This window comes from Thamnophis elegans, chromosome 6, assembly GCF_009769535.1.
Source record: "Thamnophis elegans isolate rThaEle1 chromosome 6, rThaEle1.pri, whole genome shotgun sequence".
NCBI classification, from domain to species: Eukaryota; Metazoa; Chordata; class Lepidosauria; order Squamata; family Colubridae; genus Thamnophis; species Thamnophis elegans.
The window spans coordinates 613,016-638,347 of NC_045546.1; the positions used below are offsets into that span (position 1 = coordinate 613,016).

Consider the following 25,332-nt stretch of genomic DNA (forward strand, 5'->3'; position numbering starts at 1 on the left):
ACATACAATACAGAACTGAAATACTTGATTGTAAATGTGTTAACAGCAGCTAGAGTTGTATCTGCTAAAAACTGGAAGAATGATAAAACACCAACGCAGGAGGAAGTTATTCATAAAATAATGGAATGTGCTGAAATGAATAATTTGACATTTGAAATTAGAGAACAGGAAGATAAACAATTTTATGGGATATGGGATCTATTTTATCAGTGGTTAGATAAAAAAAACATGGAAATGAAAATTATTGACGAATGTGACCAATATTTGAATAATGGAATGATTTAGAATAAGACATAAAAATACTTTATTATTGGATATATTGAAGATGATGCAATGAATTATTATAATATAAATGAAACTCAGCATCTTGTTTAAGATGAAGAAATAATAGTGATAGTCAAACAAACGTAGTATTGTAATAGTGATGTATATAAATACATTTGACTGAAAATATGTGATTCTGTATAAAATGTGATGACTGTGGAAAGGATGCACAAAAACTCTGTGACCAATTGGCTCACTGTGTGTAATGGAAGATACTTTTATGTTACATCTCTTGTCTGTCTGTGTTTGTTGAAATAGATAGATAGATAGATAGATGGATGGATGGATGGATGGATGGATGGATGATAGATGATAGATAGATGATATAGATAGATAGATAGATAGATAGATAGATAGATAGATAGATAGATAGATAGATGATAGATGGATGGATGGATGGATGGATGATAGATAGATGATAGATAGATAGATGATTAGATAGATAGATAGATAGATAGATAGATAGAGATAGATAGAGATAGATAGATAGATAGATAGATAGATGATAGATGGATGATAGATAGATAGATAGATAGATAGATAGATAGATAGATAGATAGACAGACAGACAGAAAGACAGAATACTATTGAGCATATAAGGTAATTTGAAGAGGTGTGGATAACCTCCTGGTGAATTCAAATTGCTTGGACTGACTATTGATGAGACATTTCAAATTGTGACTTGGAAGTTTGGGCTTTTTGAATTAATGAACTCTGGACAGTGGATTTAAAAAAGAGATTGACTAAACACAGACGCAACACAAGACGGAAGTGAGGAGAATTTACCGTAAACAGAACGGAGCTTTTTTCAAAGCACTGAGAAAATATTTGATGGTATAGACCAAAATTTGGGAAATTTAATGCAAAGAATAACGGACAATGAGTTGATATATATAGAGAGAGGGAGAGATACCGTGTAAGGCCAAAGATTGTTCTGTCTTAGAACAACTCTGTGGATTTGCAATGGGGGAGGTTTTCCTTTGGGGGGTCCGGCGCTCCTAAACTGCCCCTTCCTCTTGATTTATGGGAGAGGTTTCCCTCCCTCTTTTCTTGCTTTATGGCCCCCCATTTTTTGGCTTCTCTGGGAAAACAAGTCAGCTGAGCTCCCTCTCCTACATGTAGTAACTTGTGGTCCTTACCTATAAACATGCACACAGGCGTCTTCTATTGCTTACCCGTTCCACCCACCCTCCTCCGATGTGCAAATATGAGTCCATCCCTTTCTTGGGTGGGGGCCGCTTTCCAACATTCCTTGGAGAGAGTCCCACCAGCACCTCCTGCCTGATAAACACGGAGGGAACCCTCCCTCCCATCGTTTCTGAGGCCACCTAGTTGGATAATGAGAACTCTGCCAGAGGAAGAGCCGAGGGGAAGGGTCTGCTACTATCTCCACAGAAGGACCCTCGGACCCTGACCCCGTGGGGTCCCTGGTGCTCGTCCTAATTCCCCGCAAAACCCCCTCCTTTCTAGCACTGATGATGTTACCTAGTTGGGTCACAAAACATCTGCGAGAAAACCACCCAGCTCTGAGAGCACCAAGGACCTCCCTGTCCTCCTTCTCCTCCTCCTCCTCCCTTCTCCCTCCTCCTCCTATTCTCCTCCTCCTCCTCCTCCTCCTATTCTCCTCCTCCTCCTCCTCTTCCTCCTCCCTTCTAGCACTGATGATGTTCCCTAGTTGGGTCACGAAACATCTGCGAGAAAACCACCCAGCTCTGAGAGCACCAAGGACCCCCACAGTCCTCCTTCCTTCTACCTCTTCTTCCCCTTCTCTTTGACCTCCTCTTCCTCCTCCCTACAAACTCCCCTCCTTTCTAGCACTGGTTACCTACCGTTACAACGGCACTGAAAAAAAAGCAACTCACGACCATGTCTCACATTTATGACCGTCGCAGCAGCAGCCCCACGGTCACACGATCTACATCCAGATGCTCGACAACTGACTCACCCTTATGACGGTTGCAGTGCCCCGGGGGCCACGTGATCCCCTTTTGTGACAAGCTGAGTCAGTGCGGAAGCCAGGTTCACTTAACGACCGTGTGGCTAACTTGGCAACTGCAGTGACCCACTTAGGAAATGTGGCAAGGAAAGTCGTAAAATGGGGCAAAACTGAGTTGAAGAAACTTCTCACTTAGCGAGGTAAATTCTGGGCTCCCCTGTGGTCGTAAGTCGAGGAGTAGCTGGATGTCTCTGGAGCTCCTCCCTCTTTTCTGGGTTTCTCCGTGAAGGCCTTTCACTTCTATCCAGGAAACTTCTTCAGCTCTGCAAGGAGCATCAACCCTCCAGTCGGAGCTGAAGAAGCTTCTGGGACGAGGAGCAAAACCTCTTCAAAGGAAAACCAGGAAGCCCAGGCGCCTCTGGGGCCTAAGTGGCTGGGAGCTACTGACCGTTTCCGGTCATTCCCCAAGGACCCCAATAAACCACGCTTGGCACCCGCAGCTAATCTTTCAACTCCACCCTGGAGTTACTCCTCGCGAAATAGATGGCTGAGTTACGTCTCCCGCAAAGCCCACCAAGGGAGCTCCGCGGCAGGGGTGGGGTGGGGGGACGAGTGGGGGGACGGACGGGGGCTCCTCCTCCAAATTTGGAGCAGAGCCCCAGCGAGAGGCGGCTGCAACGTTGTTCTCCTCGTGTTGTGCAGCAGCGAAAGAGGATCCGTCCTTTTCTTGAAAGGGAATCCGTTCTAGATTAGATAGAATAAAATCTGCCCTGAAGCTGTTTGCAGGATTTGGGAGGTCAGCAGACCGGACTGTCCTTGGGGAAGAGGCCGCTCCCTCCAAAAAAGGAGGTGGCCGTGTGTGTGTGTGTGTGTGTGTGTGTGAGTTTGTGTGTCTTCCGAGCTCAGCTGTTCCTTGATCAACAGGGGATCCAGGCCGGGGGGGACAACGTGGGCCCTAAGGGGCAGAATCCAGCTAGCCACCCCTTGCAAGGGCTCCTCCAACGGCGGGGGATTTTAATGCCTTACCTTTGACCCCAGGCGAGGCTCCCACGCTTCTTCCCACCTGTTAATGGCTTCCTATTACGATTTATGTCACTTGGCACAGGGAGTCCTCGGGTTACAACAGTTCATTTAGTGACCTTTCAAAGCTGCAAGAGCACCGAAAATTGTGACTTATGACTGCTTTCCACACTTACGACCGTTGCAGCATCCCCGTGGTCACATGATCAGAATTCAGACGTTTGGCAAGTGGTTGCAGTGTCCCCCTTTTGCGACCTTCTGACGGGCAAAGTCAATGGGGAAAGCAGATTCACTTAACAACTGGGGCAAGAAAGCTCGTAAAGTAGGGGAAAACTCACTTAACAACTCTCTCCCTCTCTTAGCCTCAGAAACTCTGCGCTGTGATTGGAAGTCAAGGGCTTCCTGTAGTGAGATGCGCAATATATAAAGCAAACATGACAGAAAGAAAGAAAGAAAGAAAGAAAGAAAGAAAGAAAGAAAGAAAGAAAGAAAGAGAAAGAGGGGAAAGAAAAGGAAAGAAAGAAAGAGAGGAAAGAAAGAAAAGGAAGGAAAGAAAGAAAAGGAAGGAAGGAAAGAAAGAAAGAAAGTGAAAGAGAGGAAAGAAAGAAAAGGAAAGAAAGAAAGTTAGAGAGGAAAGAAAGAAAGAAAGAGAGGAAAGAAAGAAAAGGAAAGAAAGAAAGAAAGAAAGAAAGAAGAAAGAGAAGGAGAGGAAAGAAAGAAAGGAAAGAAAGAAAGAGAAAGAGGAAGGAAGGAAGGAAGAAAGAGAGGAAAGAAAGAAAGGAAAGAAAGAAAGAAAGAAAGAAAGAAAGAAGAAAGAAAGAAAGAAAGAAAGAAAAAGAGAGGAAAGAAAGAAAAGGAAAGAAAGAAGAAAGAAAGAAAGAAAGAAAAAAGAGAAAGAGAGGAAAGAAAGAAAAGGAAAGAAAGAAAGAAAGAAAGAAAGAAAGAAAGAAAAGGAAAGAAAGAAAAGGAAAGAAAGAAAGAAAAGGAAAGAAAGAAAGAAAGAAAGAAAGAAAGAAAGAAAGAAAGAAATAAGGAAAGAAAGAAGGAAAGAAAGAAAGAAGGGAAGAAAGAAAGAAAGAAGGAAAGAAGTAAAGAAAGGGCTACAAGAGAATTCTACATCAATTCAGAATGACCAAGGGAGCGTATTCCCAGCTAAACAGGTACAAGACTACAGCCACAATTTCCATGGATTTGCCTTTGAAGAAGCAGACCTATCTACATTGTGGGTACAAACCAGAGATGATGGGGTGACTTTTAATAGGCCGGAATCAGCCATTTAGACAAGTTGGATCCCCAAGAGACCCACCAGGCAGTCATCGGAGACCAAAACATTCACAATCCTCCTCCTCCCTGGCTCAGATGTGGCACCACCAACTCCAGGAAGCGGAGACAGAAGCCGAAACGTCAGAACCCGTCAGGATTTTACAAATTCTTGAGATTTTTGTCACAGCTCTCGGTTGCGCTGCTGGGCGCCAACAGCTCTGAAGTCCAGAAAGAAACAAATCCACGGGTTCTCCCCCAATTGTGGCTTCCCCGCTGCCCCAGGCCAGAGTCTGGGTCACAGGTGGGGAACTGTGGCCCCTTCAGGACTCATCGGCTTCAATTGCCAGACTCCCTGAGCCCGTCAGCTTCGGACGCTTGGCGAAGGGCATGGAGTTGTGATGGTGGGGACCTCCTGGGGTCACGTGACCCCCTTTGGCGAGCTTCTCAACAGCCAACACAAAGGGGAGGCCAGATTTACTAAACAAATGTGTTATTAATTTAACCACTGCACTGACAGCCGAGGTGGCGCAGTGCTTAGGGTGCAGCACTGCAGGCCACTCCAGCTGACTGTTATCTGCAGTTCAGCGGTTCTAATCTCACCGGCTCAAAGGTTGACTCAGCCTTCCATCCTTCCGAGGTGGGTGAAATGAGGACCCGGATTGTTGTTGGGGGCGATATGCTGACTCTGTAAACCGCTTAGAGAGGACTGAAAGCCCTATGAAGCGGTATATAAGTCTAACTGCTATTGCTATTCAATTAACAGTGGTGTTGCTAACTTAACGACTGCAGGGATTCGCTTAAGAGCCGAGGTGGTGCAGTGGTTAAATGCAGCACTGCAGGCTACTTCAGCTGACTGCAGTTCGGCAGTTCAAATCTCACCGGCTCAGGGTTGACTCAGCCTTCCATCCTTCCGAGGTGGGTAAAATGAGGACCCGGATTATTGTTGGGGGCAATATGCTGACTCTGTAAACCGCTTAGAGAGGGCTGAGAGCCCTAGGAAGTGGTATATAAGTCTTAACTGCTATTGCTATTGCTTCCCTTAAAAACGGTGGCGAGAAAAGTCATAAAATGGGACAGAACTCACTTAACAACTGCCTGGCTTAGCAACAGAAACGTTGGGCTCAACTGGGGTCATAAGCCTAGTCCAGTGTTTCTCAACCTTGGCGACTTTAAGTCCTGTGGACTTCAACTCCCAGAATCCCCCAGCCAGGACTTAAAGTCGCCAAGGTTGAGAAAGACTGGTCTAGGACTACCCGCATAAGGCCTCCTTCCTTGAGCAAGGGGTTGGACTAGAGGACCTCCAAGGTCCCTTCCAGCTGTAGGGTTCCACCTTCTACAGTTTGCTGGCCTGGTTACAGCAGGTGCACAACGGCCGGGCGAAAACAATTCCAGTGAATTCTGGGCGCTGCCAAATTGTGGCTAACAAGATGGACAACCTGACAGCGGGAGGGGAGCCTGGCCAGCTTCAGTTCAGCAGGAGAGCCCACGCACAGCCTTCAGCCCCCAAGGCCGCCGGGGGGGGGGGACCCACGGAGGAGCCCCCTCCGTGGCTGCTCTGGGTGCGGAACTCCCTGCCAAGAGAGGTTAGGCCAGTGTTTCCCAACCTTGGCAAGTTGAAGATGTCTGGACTTCAACTCCCAGAATTCCCCAGCCAGCATTCGCTGGCTGGGGAATTCTGGGACTTGAAGTCCAGACATCTTCAACTTGCCAAGGTTGAGAAACACTGGGTTAGGCTTGGCACGCTGCCTCTCCATTATCCTCCCTTGGCAGAGAAACGTCTTTGGATTCCTGCTCCGCCTTAAGCCAGTCTCCCCCCCCCCCCCCCCTTCAGCTCTGCCTCCCCTGGAGAGGCTCTTCGCTTTTGGAAGCAGGCAGATCCATTCAATTAGCTTTTGGGTCTCTGCAGGGGAGACACGGACCCCAGGGGGGGCTTGAAATGGGGGGGGGCTCTCCAAAGTTGGCCACTTTAAGGCTTGGGGAATTCTGGGAGTTGAAGTCCCCAAGTTTTAAAGCAGCCGCTTTGGAGACCTCTGCCTTAAATCAGCTCTCCGTTTCCCAGCCTGGATCCCTTCCTGTTTCTGCCACCACGGACCCCACGAGACCCTCCTGACCAGGGAACCTCCTGCTTCTCACTTGCCCACCACCAGGACCCCCACACGGAGGGCTCAGTCCAAGTGTCCCCCCCCCCCCCAGTGCAAGAAGACCGACTGACCAGGCTCCATGGCTTCCTCCTGCACGAGCCTGCCTCCCTTTGTGGTTAACCCCCAGCTCCCTCCCTCCCTCCCTCCCCCTGGAGGGCCTGGCCTGGGCAGGGAGGGCCACCCGGAGGCAGCTGGCACCTGCTCGCCCCACCAGGCCAGGCCCCTCCCAGACCTCCCGAGCCCCCCAGCAGCAGCAGCAGCAGCAGCAGCAGAGCCGGGCAGGGAGGGAGGGAGGGCGGGGGAGGCGCGTGGGTGAGGCAGGTGCGGGGAGACCCACCCAGGCTGCGAAGGGACGGAGCCCCGCTTGCCCAGGGCTCGCCCGGCCTCCCTTTCCCCGCCGGCGCAAGAAGTTTTCCGAAGAGGCAACTTTCCCTCTCGCGCAGCAGAAGCGACGCACCGCCCGACGCCGCTGGGCAGCCGCCGAAGGAAGGAAGGCCGCCCGCCGGGGCTTCGCTCGGCCCGGATTTCGGAGGCTTCTTCCCGGCAGGAAAAAAGGGCCGCCCCCCCCCCCCCAAGGGGCTCGGAGGCCGGGCGCGCGCAGGGAGGAGGAGGAGAAGAAGCAGCGCAGCCGGGCGAGCCTTTCCCGCGGCAACTGCCGGCGGGGTCTGCAGGGGCAGCGGCCTCGGGGGCGCCAGAGACCCCCGCCCGCCCGCCTCCCCCTCGGCCCCGCACCTGCTGCAGCCGCCCCGGCAGGGAAGGCGAGCCCGCCACTCCGCGCAACGGACGCCCCGAGCGCCCGCCGCTCACCGGCACAGGGGATGCGGGGCCCGGGGGTCCGGCAGGCGGGCGGGGGGGGCTTCTGCCCAGTTGGCCCCGGAGCCCCCCGTGGAGCAGGGGATGCTGGGTCTGGGAGTCCACCCAGGAAGGCGGGGGATGCTGGGCATGGGAGTCCAGGTCCCAAAGTCCCCGCTGGACGACCAACCGGGGGGGGGGGCGTTAAGGGGGTCCCGAGCGGGGGGGGGGTCCTGGGGGCGGCGGGGGAGGCTCACCTTCCAGCCCGGCCTGGTCCAGGTGCGGCCCGGGGGCCGAGTGGGGGCCGGGGGGGCCCTCGGCGGGGCCCGGCGGCGGCAGGACGAGGCCGCAGAGCAGCACCAGGGCGAGGCGGCCCCACAGCGCCATGTCTCCGGGTCACCTCCGCTCCCGCATCGGCAGGTGGCGGCGGCGGCGCGTCCGCTGCAGCTCCGGTCCAGGTGAGCCCCTCCCGGAAGCGGCGCGCCCTCCGCAGCGCTCCCCCGCCCGCGTGGTCCGTGCCCTCCTCGTCCTCCTGCTCCCCCCCCCCGCGGCGACGAATGGTCTCTCCCGCCCGGCGCTCGCGCACCAAGTCCGGGCAGGCGCCAGGGGCGTGGCCGGGTCCGCCCCTTCGCCTCCAGCGGCCAATCGCGGCAAGGCTCGGCCGCGGAGAGCGAGCGCCGGGCCGGCAGCGGCCCCTGGCGGCGGAAGGAGGAGCGGACGCACGTGGAGAGGCGTGCGCGGAGACCCCCAGCGTGGGAATCTCCGGCTGCGGGTCGCGCCCCGCCGCTCGCGGCTTCCTCCTCCTCCTCCTCCTCCTCCTCCTCCGTGTCAAGGAGCGCTTGGACGCGTGTCGTTAGATTGCACGACGCGCACCGGTTGGGCTGGTGGGGGGAGGGGGCGTTGAATGGACGGGTGGGCGACACTGGCGCCGTTCTCCCTTCCCCGCCCGGGCTTCGTCCCTAAACAAACTATTTTTCCCACTATTAAAGTCCGTCCAACGCGGGTGTCCAAATCCGGCAACTTTGAGACTTGTGGACTTCAACTCCCAGAATCCCCCAGCCAGCAAGAACGGGGAATTCTGGGAGTTGAAGTCCAGAAGTCTTAAGGTTGTCGAAGTTGGGCACGCATGCAAAAAAACTGGAGCAAAAATGGGCTTTCCAGGCGCCGCCCGGAGGCGCGAAAGGAACCCCGCCTTTCTTTCCCTTCTGTCGGGGAAAACCCCTCGGAGGACCCGCCCCGCGTGGTCGTGACTCGGAAGAAGGAAGTCCCGGAGCTGCTTTTCGGCTGCTTTGTGCAAATGACAGTTGCCCTCCTTCAGAGCCCCCGGCCGGGATCTTCCCCCCCCCGCCCCCAGCGACAATCTGCCCGGCCGGCCTCCTGCCTTGCCCCAGCCGTAGGCGGCTCCTCGCAGCCCGGGCGGGGGCTTGGTTGAGAAATCAAAGGTTTTAAAGAAGTCTTTTGTTAAGGGCGGGAAACGGATCGCCACACAGAACCAAGAGCTTCGTGTGTGGCTTCACAGCTTTGCAGGTCGATGAATAGAATAGACAGAATAATTCCAAGAAAGAGCTTTTCTTGGTATTTCAAGGAATGGCCTGTAGCTGATCTACCTGTGTAAGAGAGACAGTAAATGGCAGGTGATGCCCTTAGAGTAACTTCAACACCTTCCCCACAAGAGAAATGAATGCTTGCTTCTCTCCCTCCCTCCCTCTTCTTTCCCTCCCTCTCTCCCTTTGTTCCTTCTCTCCCTCCCTCTTCCTGCGATTTCTCCGCGGGTCGTTCATGAAGCCAATGAGGAAGGAAGACTCGGACACGAATTCCCTTCGGGACGAACCGACCCAGAACGGAGTCCGGGGGTCCTTTTTTATTGAGCATACACAAGGGAGGGGTGGATTCACATAGCCAATGGGGATCAATCATGATTGTGCAAGCTTACAGCATATGGTAACTCATTTACTTCCATGTAGACCTAAAGAATACTCATAGTCAATAATCTTTTATCATCGTGTAAACTTCCAATCCTTAATTAATGTTTGAGAGTTAAACAGTTGTAACCCCTGATTTAATCAAGCTAGTAATTAAGAGTCTGTGATTACTGATCTGCTTAGTGTTATTTACTAATTTACTTAATGCCTACAGTTAAACAGTCTGTCTTACTGATTCAATCATATGGTTAATCATTGCTTCTATTCTATATGCGTTTCAGCATAGCTAATGTATACCTGCGCGTATTGCAACATCTTCCTCCCTCTCTTCCTTCCTTCCTAACATAGTTGGAAGGGACCTTGGAGATCCTCTGGTCCAACTCCCTGCTTAAGCAGGAAACCCTGCATCCTTCCAGGCAAAAGGATGTCCAATCTCTTCTTTAAAACCTCCAGCCTTGAAGCACCAGCAAGCCTTTCTTCCACTGATGACCCGGTTCTCACTGTTAGGAAGTTTCTCCTTAGTTCTAGGTTACTTCTCTCCTGGATTAGTTTCCGTCCGTTGTTTCTGCCTCCTGGTGCTTTGGAGAATAGGTGGAGCCCTCCTCTTTGGGGCAGCCCCTCAGATACTGGAATGCTGCTTTCATGTCTCCCCTCCTCCTTATCTTCATTAGACTCCACATACCCAGTTCCTGCAAACCGTTCTACATATTTTTGCCACCAAACCAGTAATCATCTTTCTTGCTCCTCTCTGCACTCTTTCTAGAGTCTCAACATAAATAAAAAAAAAACGCATTTATGTAGCCGCCCATCTTTCGGCCAATCCTGGGCGGCTCCCAGGCAAAGATTAAAAGACCTATAAAATTATTGTGAAACTATCAAACACAAGCAGTTAAAACATACAACGTGAAAACCAACAAACGTTTGGCTCCCATCACAGCTGCGATTCGGCCGTCTGATCTTCCCCCAGCCCTTGGGGGAGACCCAGGTCTTTTCAGGCCTTGAGGGAAGAGGGCGGGCTTGGGGAGGAGGAGGAGGTGGTCCACGGGGCAGGGGCTGCCACGAAAAGGCACCTGCCCAGCTCCCATCAGATGGCAATATTCAGGGGAGGGGGCTCGCCCTCTCTGACCAAATAGGTCTGGGGGCACGTGGGGTCTGGGGAAGAGCAGCCCCGTAGGTAACCTGACCCCAGACATGTGGGCCTTGGAAGGCGCAGCAGAAGGAAGGGGGGGGGAGCCCAAAAGACCGGCTCTGCAGGCGCTTCCCGTGAGCCCAGGGCTTCCTCGGTTCGGGGATCCCGGCTGGAGGCGCCTGCAGGCGAGGCTTCTCGGCGCGGGCGGGGCGTCTGCGCCTCGTGCCGGCAAAACGACCGCTAGAGCCGCCCGTCTCGCAGCGGCGGACGAAGCCGTCACCAACGCGTCCCCTGGACCCGACCTTCGGAGGCCGAAAGCCCGGGGAAGACGGGAAGCTGAAAGGCCGGCGCTGCCCGGCACAACCCAGCCGGCCCGCCTTCCCCCCCCCCCCAGCGGCCGGAGGGAAGGGAGGCGCTTCCCCAGCCTTGGATCAGGGTGCGGAGGGGGGGGGGGGCTTCCCTTGCGCCCCATCCAGGCTCTCCCGCCCCCCTCCTTCCAAAGACCCCCGAGCGTCCCAGGCGGCCCGCAGCCCCCGCTCTGCTTTTTCCTCCTTGCTGGGAAGGGGGTGACCTTAACCGGACGCGGCAGAGACTTTCGGGCAGCCCGCCCAGATGTTCTACAGCCCCTCCCCACGGCCGGGGGGCTTCTAATCTCGGGAGCCCCGAAGCCAAGAAGGGGGGGGACGAGCGTGGCCGGCGGGGGTCCTCCGCTTGCGGCCGCTCCGCCCCAGCCCCGGTTCCCCCCCTCCTTCTCCCTCCCCGGGGCGGGGGCGGCGGGAAAGTTCCCCGTCGGCGGGCCGCCCCGCCTCGCGCACTTCCTCCGGCCGCGCAGACTTCCTCTTGCGCGCCGCCCGGGAGCACCGCCGCCGCCGCCGCCCGCTCGCCATGAGCTCAGGTGGGTCTCGCCCCGCCCTCCCTGCCCCCACCCCACCGCCCGGGACCCCCGCGGACGCCCCCAGCCACGGCGCCGCCTGCCTGCCCCCAAGCCCCGCCGGCCCGCCCAGCGCAGCCGCTGCGCCCTCTTGGCCCGCGCCCCCCAAGGCAGCCGCGGCCGCTGGAGCCCCGAACGGGCGGGGTCTCCGGGCCGGTTCGCTCCCCTCCCGCCGCCTCCTTCGGCGCCCTTGAAGGGGCTGCCTTTCCTCCGCCTGGGAGGGCTGCGGGGTCCCGAAGGAAAGCGGCCCCTTCGTGCGCCCGTCGCTGGCGGAGGGTCGCCGGGCGGGGGTCTTGCTAACTGGCGCGACGCCGGGGGGCTCCTGGAGGGAAGCCGCTTCAGGCCGAGACTAACCCCGTTGGCTCCAAATGGATGCTTAAGCGGGCCGAGGGGGAGAACTTGCGGAAGGGGCGCTTGGCCCCCGCGATCTCCCCCCGCCCGGCTTTGGAGCCACTCGGGTGGGGGAGGCAGCCGGGGACTCCCGGGTGAGGAGCCGTCCTCCCTACTTGGGTGGCGGTAGAGTGGCCTGGCGCGGGGAGGCTCGATTCCTGCTCCAAAGAGATGCGCCGGCTCGCCTTTCTTTCGGGTGTAAAGGCAACCTTTGCGCCTCCTGTCTTCCGCCGGCAGAACGAGGAGGTCCCGAGCAAATGGGGGGGGCGAGGGTGGACCCCGCGGCGGAAGAGCCCCTGTCTCGGGCGGGTTGGCGATTGCAGGTGTGGGGGGGAGCCGGGAGGAGAGATTCAAAGGGGGAGGGGGCCTCTTTCACCCCCAGCAGGAGTTGAATTAGGACTATGAAATCCCAAGGGCGGGCAAAATCCGGCCACCCTCACGGGACATAGGATCTGATGGGGGTCAGGGATGGGGGGGGGGTCCCCTTGTACGGATGCTGCTTTAGCCGAGCAGCTTTGGGATCCAGAAAGCACCCACCCCCAGCTGGAAGCAATTGGGGAGAAAAGCTACAAGATAACAGAGTTGGAAGGGACCTTGGAGGTCTTCTAGTCTAACCCCCTGCTCAAGCAGCAGATCCTGAACCGTTTCGAGCCTCTCTCTTTCCTTATTGCTCTGTTCCCACCCAGGGAAATTGGGGGAGGGGGCACACCAAGGCTGGTGACTTCCTCCCAGCCTCCCAGCCTCCATTTCTTAGCGTGGATGGTGCCCTTCGGATCTCAAAATCTGGGAGGTTCCTCGCTTGCCTCCTTCTTTAACCGTGCTGGCTAGATGCCGGCTAACCTTTCCCTTTTCCTCCCCCCAAAACACTGAGAATGCTGACTTGCCTTTTCCATCCCTGGGGGGGGGGAGGCTGCCTGCTAGAGCCCCCAGTTCCTTTTCTGGACTTCCCCATCGGGCCTCCTTCCTCCTGCCTGGAGACAGATTCCCCCGGCTGTCTCTTTGCTACACGCCTGATTCACCCAGGGAGGAATCACAGTCCTGCGCCCCCTTGGGGTATCCCACAAAGATTGGGGGGTCCCTTCTGAGAGTATTTCTCCAGTGTTGGGGTGGGGGACTGGTGATAGCATTGAAAGAGTGCAGAGAAGAGCAACCAGGACGATGAGGGGATTGGAGGCTAAAAACACAAGATGAACGGTTGCAGGAACTGGGCCTGGCTGATCTAGTGAAGAGAAGGACCAGGGGAGACAGGAGAGCATCTTCCAATATTTGGGGGGCTGCTCCAGAGAGGAGGGGGGGGGTGTCAAGCTATTCTCCAAGGCACCCGAAGGCCGGACAAGGAATAATGGATGGAAACTGAACCAGGAGAGATTTAACCTAGAAATAAGACAAATTTCCTGACAGTGAGAACCATCAACCAAAGGAACAGAAGTTGCCTTTGGAAGTTGGGGGACAGTCATCGCTTTCAAGAAGAGGCTGGACTGCCATCGGTCAGAAATGGTGTAGAGCCTCCTGCTTGGGCAGGGGGTTGAACTAGATGACCTCCAAGGTCCCCTCCAACTGCGTTATTGTGTTCTTGTTCTGGTTCAGAATTGACGCATGATCTAACTGACGTCCTCCATTGCACCATTGCACAGAGTTCTCACAATGCCTGGGATATGGGGCTGATGAGACTGATAGAAAGAGATGCCCCCCCCTCCTCCTCTTATGGTTCTGCTGGTGCCCCCAATTCCCACTTGCCATGTCCAGCCGATCTCCCCGGGATCACCCCTCCTGCTAAGGGTTCTTCAGCTGCGGTCCCAGGCTTCAGATTACAGATTAAGAGAGTTGGAAGGGACCTTGGAGGTCATCTAGTCCAACCCTAACCCTGCCCAAGCAGGAGACTCTACACCAGTGTTTCTCAACCTTGGCCACTTGAAGATGTCCGGACGTCAACTCCCAGAATTCCCCAGCCAGCATTTGCTGGCTGGGGAATTCTGGGAGTTGACGTCCGGACATCTTCAAGTGGCCAAGGTTGAGAAACACTGTCCTAGACACTTCCCCATCTTCAAGTTGCCAAGGTTGAGAAACACTGCTTTACACCGTTTCTGGCAGAAGGCTTTCCAACTTGAGAAAATGCCCCCCCCCATTGTCAGTGCATTATAGGCTTTGGCATCCTTTTTTGTGATGGTGGAGTGGAGGGCTATGCCATCTCACGACCACCGGGCTCATGCTTTCCCCAAGGATGGGAACCATGTTCGTCCTGGAGATGCTACTAGGGAAGAGAGATCCAAAGCTGGCTGGTTTCCCTGCAGACGTTCCATGACCTGTCTAGGTAACTTCATCAGTGCCAGAAAGGAGTGGAGATTGCAGCGGGGGGGGGGGGGGAGAAGCAGGAGGAGGAAGACTGCAGGGTCCTTGGTGCCCTCTGAGCTTGGCGCTTTTCATACGGACATTTCAGGACCCAACCAGATAACATCATCATCGCTATCATCATCATCACCAGCACTGATGATGTTCCCTAGTTGGGTCACGAAACGTCTGCCAGAAACCCACCCAGCTCAAAGGGCACCAAGGACCCCGCAGTGCCACCCTGAGCTGCAGGTATTCCCTTCTGGAGATGCCCGCCCTCGGCTGAGGGACCCGCAGGGTTAGGGGAACGATCAGGCTGCTCCGAGTGCCGGTCCTTCAGCCGAGCCTGGGCACAGGCAGTCCTCGCCTTATGGCCACGACGGAGCCCCACATTTTTGTCTGAGACATTTGCTCCATTTTACGGCCTTCCTTGCCACAGTCGTTAAGTGAATCACTGCAGCGGTTAAATTACTAACACGGTCGTTAAGCGAATCTGCCTTACTCACTGACTCTGCTTGTCAGGAGGCCGCAAAAGGGGACCCCGTGACCCCTGGAACCGTCATAAATATGAGTCAGTTCCCACGCTTCCGAATTTGGATCCGGTGGCCCTGGGACTCCTGCAACCGTCAGAAGTGTGAAGATGGTCATAAGTCAGTTTTTTCAGTGCCATTATCACTTTGGTCACTAAGTGAACTGCTGTAAGTTGAGGACTACCTGTATCTCTTCACCAGGACCATTTGTGGGGTTTTCTGCTGTGGCTCGCAAGGCCCCTTCTCTGCCCCCCCACCTTTGCTTTGTGCCCCCCCCCCCCGCCCGCATCGCTCCTTCCCAGCACAGCGAGGCCTTTGAAAGGTCCTGCCAGAGAGATCGATAGGCAGCCAGAGAGCCGCATCTGATGCGCACGGGAGCCATAAAAAGAGCTGATGTCATCCTCCACCCAGGAGCAGCTCAGGATGGGGTGACCTTCTCTGTCCCCAAAGCCCTCGGCTGCCTCCTCCTCCTCATTTCCTCCTTCTTTCCTCCTCCTCCTCCTCCTCTTTCTCTTTTCCTCCTCCTCCTCTTTTCCTCCTCCTCCTCTTCCTCCCTTCTACCTCCTCCTCCTCCTTTCCTCCTCCTCCTTTCCTCTCCGGAAGCCCGTGCCTGGCAAGATCCTCCTTCCTCCTAACTCTTGAACCCGAGGCCCGCATTGTCCCAGCCTCCAATGGCCCCGTCCTGATTCCAGCTAAAGTGGGAAGGAGAACGAGGGCCGTTTGTGACTTCCAGGCCTCGGAGCTCAGCCACCTGGAGGGCTGCTTGGCATGGGAAGTCCAGCACATGGGGGAGGGGGGCAGCTGTGTCCCCGGCTGGCCCCAAACACCTTCCCCACCAGGGCTCCCCCATAGCAGAGTCTTGTGGGGTTCCGTGATCCAGCTTGATGGTGGCTTATAAATCCTGGGTTACATCTTAGGGTAGCCTCTTTCTCCTGGGGAAGGGAGGGGAGGGGATTTGGCCCACCCTCCTGAGTGGGGGGGGGATGCCCAGTGCATCCAGGCCCCCCCAGTGCTGTCCCGACTGGAACGAAGGAGCAGGGGGGGGGGGTTTTCCAGCAGGCACTGCCTGCTTCCTGCGTGGCCACACGCTTGATGCGGCTGTGTGCACATGCGCAGAACTGGAAAACAGGACGGCGGTGCCAGTGGGGAACCGGCTCAGGGGCATGGCAGGCCCGGATCTGTGCTGGTTCCAGCCACCCAGGCCACCAAAGCACTACCGGTTCAGCCGAACCAGTAGGAACCCACCCCTGGTGGCCTTAGGAACTCCGGATTTCTGGGAGGGCCAAAAACTGCCCGTCTCCGCCTTTGCTCTGAGGGTGGGGGGCGCTGGGAGCGGATGGCCGAGGGTTGGGGCGGCTGTCCATCCTCTGAGGGGTGCAGCCTGAAGGCCAAAGGTCCTGCTTGGGATCCCAAAGCAATTGCAGTCTTTCAGAGGAGGGGGCGATTCAGCCCAAGACCCAGCCAGGAGCCGAAGCAGCTCTGTGCAACGGAGAGGAGGCCCTCGGGGGTTTCGCCCCCAGGGGGAGAGGCTGTGGTCACCAGGGAAAGGCTAAGCGGACCTCTGCCGGGCACCTGGTTTAGTCCTGAGCAGCTTTGGGGGTCTCCTTCCCCAGGCTCAGGGGGCTGCCTGCCAAGTTCCCCCCTTGGGCTTGCCTCGAAGGAGGGATGGGAGGAGGAGGAGGGGGAGGAGAGGAAGACTGTGGGGTCCTTGGTGCGCTCCAAGCTTGGCTGTTTTCTTGCAGACATTTAATCACCCGACTAGGGAACGTCATCAGTGCTGAAGGGAGTGGGACTTGCTCTCTGCTTATATACGGAACTCTTGCCCTGCCAGTCTTGGTGGGAGAGTTCTCGGTCTTTCCTTCAATAGGCTGTTGAGAGCGCGAGACCCCTCCCTTCCAGCACTGAGGCCGTTCCCTAGTTGGGTCACGGAACGTCTGCAAGAAAACCGTTCAAAGAGGGGCGGGGGGGAGGGGGCTGTGGGCTCCTTGGTGCTCTCTGCCCGTAGCTCTTCTCCTGAGGACGTTTCATGAGCCAGCTAGGGAGCCTCATCAGTGCCAGGTGAAGCTACCAATCGGCCCAGAGAAGAGGGGGGGGGGCTCTGGGAGGGGAAGCAGCGTGGCCACCCCATTTGCATGGTGGGGCAGGAGAGGAGGGGCCAAACAGATCCCGATGACTCCGGTTCCTGGCAAGGGAAGACAAAGGCCTTTGTGTGTGGGAGGGGGAGGGGGCCAGGGTGGCCTAAGCCCCATTTGCATAGGATTTGCACACAGTGGCACCCTTTGCGTAAGGGAGGGTGGGGTGGCAGGAGGAACGGCCTTAAAGACAGGCAAGGATCCCAGAACTGAGAGTAGCAGCACATTTTCAGGGACCCTCTTCCCACAACAGGCCTTCTACCATGGGATGCCTGAGGCCATCTAGTCCACCCCGTCACTCCATGGATGACTCCGCTGGCATCGATGTCCAGCACCTCCAAAGGCCTTCAACCTCCACCTGGGTGGGCTGTGTCCCCCTTCAGAGCTCATGAGAGGGTTTGGGGGTGCTGGTTGATCTCTGAGCTGGATTCTGTCCCTGGAGACCTTTCATGACCCAAATGGGTGACATCATCAGTGCTGGAAGGGTGGGGGGGGGTTGGTTTCTCCCTTCCACCACTGATGATGTTACTGAGCTGGGTCATGAAATGTCTGCAAGAAAGCAGCCAACCTCAGAGAGCACCAGGGACCCCACAGTCCTCCCCCTCCTCCTCCTCCTATCCACAACCCTCCCTCCCTTCTAGCATTGATGAGGTTACCCAATTGGGTTGTGAAACGTCTTCAGGAGAACAACGCGGCTCAGTGGGCACTAAGGAGCCCGCAGCCCAACCCTGAGCTGCAATGTTCGATTCCTGCCAAGGACCCTCCGGGGCTTCTGTGAGACCCCCAAACATGCAGGGACCTTGGAAGCGCCTGGCCTGCCCACCCTGGGCTCATTCCTGCCAGTCATTCAGAGAAGCCGGCGGTGTTGGTGAAGTTGGGCAAGAGGCTCTGAGCCACTCCGGAAGCAGACTCGGGCAGGGCCTCCTGGGGGGGGACGGGGGGGGGGGGGGAAGAGGGTCCTGCACGTGCATTGCAAAAGCGCCTCTCGGCTGCACCACCCGGGAAGGAGCTGGGAGTCACGCGCTCCCAGCACAGGAAGGGGAAGTGAAGGCGGGCGGCCCTGGAGACGTTTGAGAAAGGAAGGCTCTGTTCTGGCCCTTCTGGGGGAAGGGGGATCCCCCAGAACCCACCCTGGAATTGGGATCTGCCAGGGATTGGGTGCTGGCAGGTGGCAGGTGGCATCTGGGGACACTGAGTCACAGCGAGGAAGTCAGGTCCAAACTGAAAACGTCTCAGCAGGGCATCAAAAACTATTTAATGCAATGCAAATCCAACTGGACACTGGCCTTCCTTGCAATATCGGGGTGTAGTTAGTCCTCGACTTACAACCACTCATATAGTGATGGGATGACATTACAACGGCACTGAAAAAAGGACTTTGGACCAGGCGGTTGGGTTGAGCTCCGAGGTTGGCGATTCGGCTGGGAACGTTTCGTCACCATCCGAGGAGACCTCGTCCGTGTGCTCTGAAGTGGGCTCGTCTGTCTGAGCGCCTTCGGCCTTTCGATGCCTTTGGAGGTGAGGCCAATCGGGGAATGTTGTTTGTTCTGAGTCGTGGATTCATTTCGGACAGACGAGCCCACTTCAGAGCGCCCGGACGACGTCTCCTCGGATGGTGGCGAAACGTTCCCAACCGAATCGCCAACCTCGGAGCTCACCCCAACAGCCAGGCTGCTAATCTCCAAGTACATTTCATGGCTTAGGACCGTTTTTCACACTTACGACCCTTGCAGCATCCAGATGGGTCACGGGATCAAAATTTGGCCTCTTGCAAATGGCCTGCACTTATGACAGTTGCTGCGACCCGATGGGTCACGTGATCCTCTTTTCCAGCCTTCCCAGCTGGCTCCCGACGAGAAAGCTGGATTCACTTAACAAACATGTGATTCGCTTAACAACCATTGCAAAAAAGTGATAAAAGTTGGGCACGACTCTCTTAACAACCGCCTTGCTTAGCAGTGGGAATTCTGGTCTCAGTTGACTCCCTGTACAGAAACAAGCAACAGTAACAGAGAGGCGACCGTAACAGCCGGGTCCTGAAAGGGGGGGCTCTTAAGACTGCCTGGAGGGACATGGGGGGGATGCCTAAGGCAGTGTTTCTCAACCTTGGGAACTTGAAGATGTCCGGACTTCAACTCCCAGAATTCCCCAGCCAGCATTTGCTGGCTGGGGAATTCTGGGAGTTGAAGTCCGGACATCTTCATGTTGAAGTCCGGCATTCGCTGGCTGGGGAATTCTGGGAGTTGAAGTCCGGACATCTTCAAGTTCCCAAGGTTGAGAAACACTGGCCTAAGGGACAGCTGTCCAGCCCCAGCTCACTCTGCATGGATGGCGGCCCAGCCCTCAGTGCAGGGAGCATCTTCTGTCCGGAGCAGACCCTTCCTCTCGAGTGACAGGAGGAGGAGGAGGAGGAGGTCCTCTAGTCCAGCTCAAGCAGGAGACCCTGCCCCATGTCAGACGAGGGGCGGCCCCGTCTCTTCGTAAAGCCTCCAGGGATGGAGCATCCACAACCTCTGGAGAGAAGCAGCTCCACGGGTTCATCGTTCTCATTGCCAGGAAATTTCTCCTGAGTTGCTTCTCTCCTTGATCATTTCCCATCGTTTCTTGTCTTGCCTTCAGAGGATTTGGAGAATACGTTGACTCCCTGTTCTTTGGGGCAGCCCCTGAGACATCGGAACCCTGTTATCCTGTCTCCCCTGGTCCTCCTCTTCATTAAACTAGACATACCAAATTCCTGCAACCGTCCTTCGTATGTTTTATTCTCCAGTCTCCTAATCCTCTTTGTTGCTCTTCTCTGCACTCTTTCCAGAGTCTCCACATCTTTTCTACATCGTGGCCACCAAAACTGGATGCAAATATTCCAAGTGTGGCCTTCCCAAGGCCTTGTAAAGTGGTATCAACCCTTCACGTGATCTTGATTCTCTCCCTCTGTTGATGCAGCCTAGAACTGTGTTGGCTTTTTTGGCAGCTGCTGCACACGGCTGGCTCCTATTTAAGTGGTGGGGACTCCAAGATCCCTCTCAGAGTTACTACCTGTACTGCGCTGAATGTAGTTACAAGCCTTCGGTTTTTCTTGCCAAAGTGCAAACCCTGATTTTTCTCAAGACTGAGAAAAGGGTCCCAAGCCATCTTCAGCTGCCCCAGCCCAGCAGGCTTCCTGTTTAGATTTCTGCAAACTGCTCTTCACTTCCGCTTCTCTCTCTCTCTCTCCGTCTGTCCCTCCCCCTCCCTCTCTCTTCCCATCCCTCTCTCTCTCTCTCCCCCCTCTCTCTCTCTGCCCTCAGCCCCTTCCACAGCAGATGCGATGGGAGGGGGAAAGGGGGTGGGGGGAGCAACGCGGGGGTGTCCTCCCTTCCTCTTTGGGGCCCAAAGGGTTAGAGGTCGAGGAGGAGCAGGTGTCCCACTTCCTCAAGGAATCAAAAGCAGAAGTTTTGTGAAGAGCTGCGTCTCCCAAAAACTTTGGCCTTTCAGTAAAACATACGGGTAGTCCTTGATTTACGGCCGTAATTGAGCACAAAATTCCCATTGGTAACTGAGAGTTGTTGGGAGAGTTTTGCTTCATTTTATGACCTTTCTTGCCACAGTTGTTAAGTGAATCCCTGCAGTTAGCCACGCGGTTGTTAAGTGAATCTGGCTCCCCATTGATTTTGCTTGTCAGAAGGTTGCAAAAGGGGATTCCATGACCCCGGGACACTGCGGCCGTCATAAATATGAGTCAGGGGCCAGTCTGAATTTGGAGCTGTAAGGATGCTAGAACGGTCACGAAATGGTCCCAGGGCACTTTTTCCAATGCTGCTGCAACTTTGAACGGTCACTAAATGAAAGGTTGTAAACCGAGGACTTCTGGCTTTCTTGGGAGGTGGGGCTGGTGGAGTTCTGCTGATGTTTTGCCCCCCATAGTCCGACATGATTCTCTAGTGGGGCAAATAGGGGGAAGGAAGGGAGGGAGGAATTGCTCTCTTCCCGCAAGAGAGACGCTGGGGAGGGAAACAAGGGGCACGGATCACCTGTCAGCCCAGAGCAGCCCGGAGACCCCCTGGGCTTATGGGGAGCTGATGCAAGTGGGGCGCAGAAGGGAGGTTCCCTGTTTGAGAAAGCAAAGCTTTCTTCTTCCTAGAAGTCAGTCAAGGACACTTCAGTTGGCTGAAGGCAACCAAAAAGGACGGGGGGGGGGGCATGAAATCAGCCTTCCAGTATTTGAGGGTCTGCCCCAGAGAGGAGGGGGGTCCTCCTATCCTCCAAAGCCCCTGAAGGCCGGAGGAGGGGCAACGGGGGGGGGGGACTAAACAAGGAGAGGAGCAACTGAAAACTAAGGAGAAACTTCCTGACAGGGAGGACAATTCACCCGTGGAACAGAAGTTGTGGCTGCTCCATTATTGGGGGGTTTGAAGAAGAGTCTGGACAGCCGTTTGTCTGGAATGGTCAAGGATCTCCGGCCTGAGTAGGGGGTTGGATTAGGAGACCACCAAGGTCCCTTCCAGCTCTGTTACTCTATCAAATTCTGTGAATTCTGATCTTCCAGTGGTGCTGCCATCCCTCCTGTGACTAAGTCCAGCCATCTTCCTCCTCCTCCTTCCTCCCTTCTCCTCCCCTTTGTTCCTCCCTCCCTCCTCCCCTCCCTTCCCCTTCCTTCCTTCCTTCCTCCCCTCCCATTCCTTCTTCCTTCCCTCCTTCCCCTTCCTTCCCTCCCTCCCTCCCCTCTACCTAATCCTCCAACATAAGAACTAGCAATCAGCCCCTCAACCTTTCCAGAGACGTAAATCACTTCCCATCAGTCTTGTGGCGTCTTGAAAGCTCCCCAATTCACGTGAGAAGAGCTGCTAAGTGTGAAGTGTTTACGGAGCACCCCCCCCATCCGCCACCAGGCTTGTTAACGTCTTACACTTTAACCGTCAATTTACTGTAAAACTGTCAGCTCAAACGACACCTCCTGGAAACGCTGACAGATTGATTTCGCCTCGCCCACCAAGGCAGGTGCCACCACAATTCACAGGGAAAGGAAAAAGATGACAAAAGCGTTTTTTTCTTCGTTGCGATTAGGAAAGCTTTCTGCAAGCCGATTGCGTGAATTTGGCTGCGAAGGGAGGAGGCTGGGAGGGCTGGAGCCAAGCTGCACAATCTCTTGGGGAAAAGTCCCTGGACTGGGGTCCCTCGGGCCGCTGGCCAAAATCCAGCAGAGCAGCTTTCAAGCGGGGCGGGATAGTCTGAGCAAGAACTGACCAGCAATCTCAGTGTAAAGCCAGGTTATCCAACCTTGGCCACTTTTAAGACTTGGGGACTTCAACTCCCAGAATCCCCCAGCCAGCAGAGCTCGGGCAAAAGCTTGGCTCTTTAGGCCGGGGGGTCTCCAAATTCAGCAACTTTAGGACTTCAGTTGCCAAAGTTGGAGAATGCTGGTCTAACAATTTGTGGCCACCCCCTTGTACAGAGGGCAGGAAGGGAACCATGTGCCCCCAGCCCCATTGAGGAAGACTGCTTCCCCCCCCCACTCCCCAGTAGAGAAGTAACCCTCCCAGATGATGGGAACCCCCCAGGTGATGGGCGGCCTCTGCAAGACTCACGCCGTCTCTTGCTCCAGGAGCCTCTGGGGGCTTTTGCCAGCGTCGCCTGGGAGTTCGAATCCTGGAGGTTAAAGCAGCCCTTCCAGCCCATAAGATATTAGAACGGGGGACGGTCTATAAAAATGCTCCCTTGTTAGAGATCAACGGGCAGCCCTGGGCATGGAGGGGTGTCCTGGGGGCCTCCAGGGGGGCAGAGATGAAGAGCAGAGCAAGTCGGGAGGGGCTGATGAAGAAGAAGAAACTGGACTGCCATCTCTCAGAAGTGGTATAGGGTCTCCTGCTAGGGCGGGGGGGGGGTTGGACTAGATGACCTACGAGGCCCCTTTCAACTCCGTTAATCTGTAACCTGATGGGGTCACCCACATATATGCAGATAGTCCTCGGCTTGCAATTGCAACGGAGCCCGAAATTTATGTTGCTAGGTGGGAAATTTGTTTTACGACTTTCTTCACTACCGTTCTTAAGTGAATCAGTGCCACGATTGAGTTAGTCACACGGTTGCTAAGTGAATCCGGCGTCCCCAGCAACTTCCATCATGAGAAGGTCTCAAAAGGTGTCCCCCTGGGAGGGTGCGGCCGTCATAAATACGAGTCAGTTGCCGAGTGTCCGAATTTTGATCACGGGATTGCTGCAACGGTCCTAAGTGTGAAAAAGGATCCCGAGGGCCTTTGTCCAGTGCTGTCCTGAACTTCAAAGGGCTGGGCATGGGGGGCTACCTGTCCGTCTGCGCAGCCCCTTCCCAGCCTCTCCTGTTTTTTGATCTCCCGCAGGCCGCTGAGACGGAGCGCCCTGGAGAGCCGCCGCAATGCAGAGCATCAAGTGCGTGGTGGTGGGTGACGGGGCGGTGGGCAAGACCTGCCTGCTCATCTGCTACACCACCAACGCCTTCCCCAACGAGTACATCCCCACCGTCTTCGACAACTACAGTGCCCAGAACACGGTGGACGGCCGGACCATCAGCCTGAACCTGTGGGACACGGCCGGGCAGGAGGAGTACGACCGGCTGCGCACCCTCTCCTACCCACAGACCAACGTCTTCATCATCTGCTTCTCCATCGCCAGCCCGCCCTCCTACGAGAACGTCAAGCACAAGTGGTACCCGGAGGTCTGCCACCACTGCCCCGACGTGCCCATCCTCCTGGTGGGCACCAAGAAAGACCTGCGCAGCAACCCGGAGGCCCTGAAGAAGCTGAAGGAGCAGAGCCAGCTGCCCGTCAGCCCCCAGCAGGGCACCGGCCTCGCCAAGCAGATCCACGCCGTCAAGTACCTGGAGTGCTCGGCCCTCAACCAGGAGGGCATCAAGGAGGTCTTCACCGAAGCCGTCCGGGCCGTCCTCAACCCCGTCCCCCCCAAGCCCAAGAAGGCCTGCCGGCTGCTTTGAAGGGGCCCCCGCTGCCCTCTGCTTATGCCCAGGCGCCCCCCCCCTCTGCTTGCCCAAACTCTGCTTCCAAGGGTGGATCCGGGGCCGGCCTGCTTGGAGAGCCTTTTCCCCCAGGCGGTGGGGAGGCCAGGATGACCGGCCCTCCACTTATGTCCCGTGGCTAAGAAGTGTGGTTGCTAAATGAGTCACACATGAGACTTTTTGGCCTTTTTCTGCCACAGTCGTTAAGCCACAGCTACAGCCCTTCGCCTTCCATTCCACCCCACAGGGCTTCAGGGCGGTTTCCCTCGGCGGTTTTACACAGCCAGCTTCATTTAACAAGCAAAATAGCAGAGTTGGAAGGGACCTTGGAGGTCTTCTAGTCCAACCCGCAGCTCAAGAGGAGACCCAACAATCTGGGTCTCATTTCACAGCCCTCAGAAGGACGGAAGGCTGAGTCAACCTTGTGTCGGTCAAGATCGAACCCCTGGCAGTGGGCAGAGTCAGCCTGCAATGCTGCGCTCTAAGCACTGGGCCGCCGGGGCTCCACGGTTAAGTGAATCACTGCCGTTCAAAGAACCAGGCGGCCGTTAAGCAGATCTGGCGTCCCCCATTGACTTTGCTCGTCAGGAGCCGGCTGAGGAAGTCGCCCGTGGCAATCACGTGGGCCCGAGAGGATGCCACAACTGCCGTAAGCACCAGCCGGTGGCCAAGGGCCCGGATCTGGATCAGGGGGCTGTGGGGATGCGGGAATGGTCGTAAGAACAAGGACTGGTCATAAGTCGCATTTTACAGGGCTGTTGCAACTTTGGTCGCTAAAGGGTGGTGGCAGCTAGAGGACGGCCTTGGCAAAGCTCCCCGTTCCCTGGGTGGTGTCCGGGAGAGGCGCCCGGAGGGGCTTTTCCAAGGGGCAGCTGGGCTTCCTGGGGTCCCCCTTGAAGACCTTTGGCTGCTCCCGGAGCCGAAGCGAAGCCCCTCGAAGGAAGAAAACCCGGGGCGTCCAGGGGCCCCTTGGAAAAGCCCCTCTGGGGCCACTGGGGGACGGAGAGGCTCCGGAGACCCAGAGGATGCTCCTCCTCCTCCACACACCCCGGCCTTCCCCCCCTTGCCCTGCTCTTCCCGGGCAGAGGTGCCAAGCGACCCGCTTTCTCTCGCTCCCTCTTGGCAGAAAATCCGCCCCAGGAGAAGGAGGGTGAAACCGAAAGCGCCCCAGTCCCTCGTACTCAGCGACGCCCAGCCGAAGGGTCCCTCGGACTGTGGAGGGAGGCCAGGTGCACCTTGCAGAGTCGAAAGATGGGGGAGTTGTGGCAGCTGCCAAGCGCGATGCCCCTTTTGCCACCTCCTCCTCCTCCTCCACATCCTGTTTACAAAGGAAACGCTCCGCTTTCAGTGCTTCCGCCGCCTTCCTTGTGCGCAGACTCTCCGCGGGCTTCCCACTCTGCAGCCCAGGCCTTTCCTCCTCCGCCTCCTCCCACTGCCAGAGGTCACGGGGCATCCCCTGAGCACGTCGAGAGAGGCTCCCTGCGCATGGCCACCCAAGAGAGCCCGGTTCTGCACACGCTTTGTCTTGAAA

General features: G+C 56.1%; 2 protein-coding genes across 4 annotated transcripts in view; one reads left to right on the forward strand and one right to left on the reverse strand.

The window, feature by feature from the left end:
- STIM1 (stromal interaction molecule 1) overlaps positions 1-8,046 on the reverse strand; it is a 62,719-nt gene extending 54,673 nt beyond the window's left edge. The window contains exon 1 of one of the 3 annotated variants that reach the window (XM_032219156.1): positions 7,734-8,043. In XM_032219156.1, coding sequence (XP_032075047.1) covers positions 7,734-7,863 — 130 coding nt within the window. In that variant the 5' untranslated portion in view covers positions 7,864-8,043. Of the gene's footprint in view, positions 1-7,733 lie in introns of all 3 variants that reach the window. The other 2 variants (XM_032219157.1, XM_032219158.1) reach the window with 2 other exon arrangements.
- Positions 8,047-10,932: 2,886 nt separating this feature from the next.
- Positions 10,933-23,872, forward strand: RHOG (ras homolog family member G). The gene is made up of 2 exons (XM_032219159.1): positions 10,933-11,422; positions 23,170-23,872. The coding sequence occupies exon 2, from the start codon at positions 23,205-23,207 to the stop codon at positions 23,778-23,780; it is 576 nt and encodes a 191-aa protein (XP_032075050.1). The 5' UTR covers positions 10,933-11,422; positions 23,170-23,204; the 3' UTR covers positions 23,781-23,872.
- Positions 23,873-25,332: the final 1,460 nt, after the last annotated feature.

Coding starts and splice junctions, on each gene's coding strand:
- RHOG (XM_032219159.1), top strand. CDS start 23,205: ATGCAGAGCATCAAGTGCGTGGTGGTGGGTGACGGGGCGGTGGGCAAG.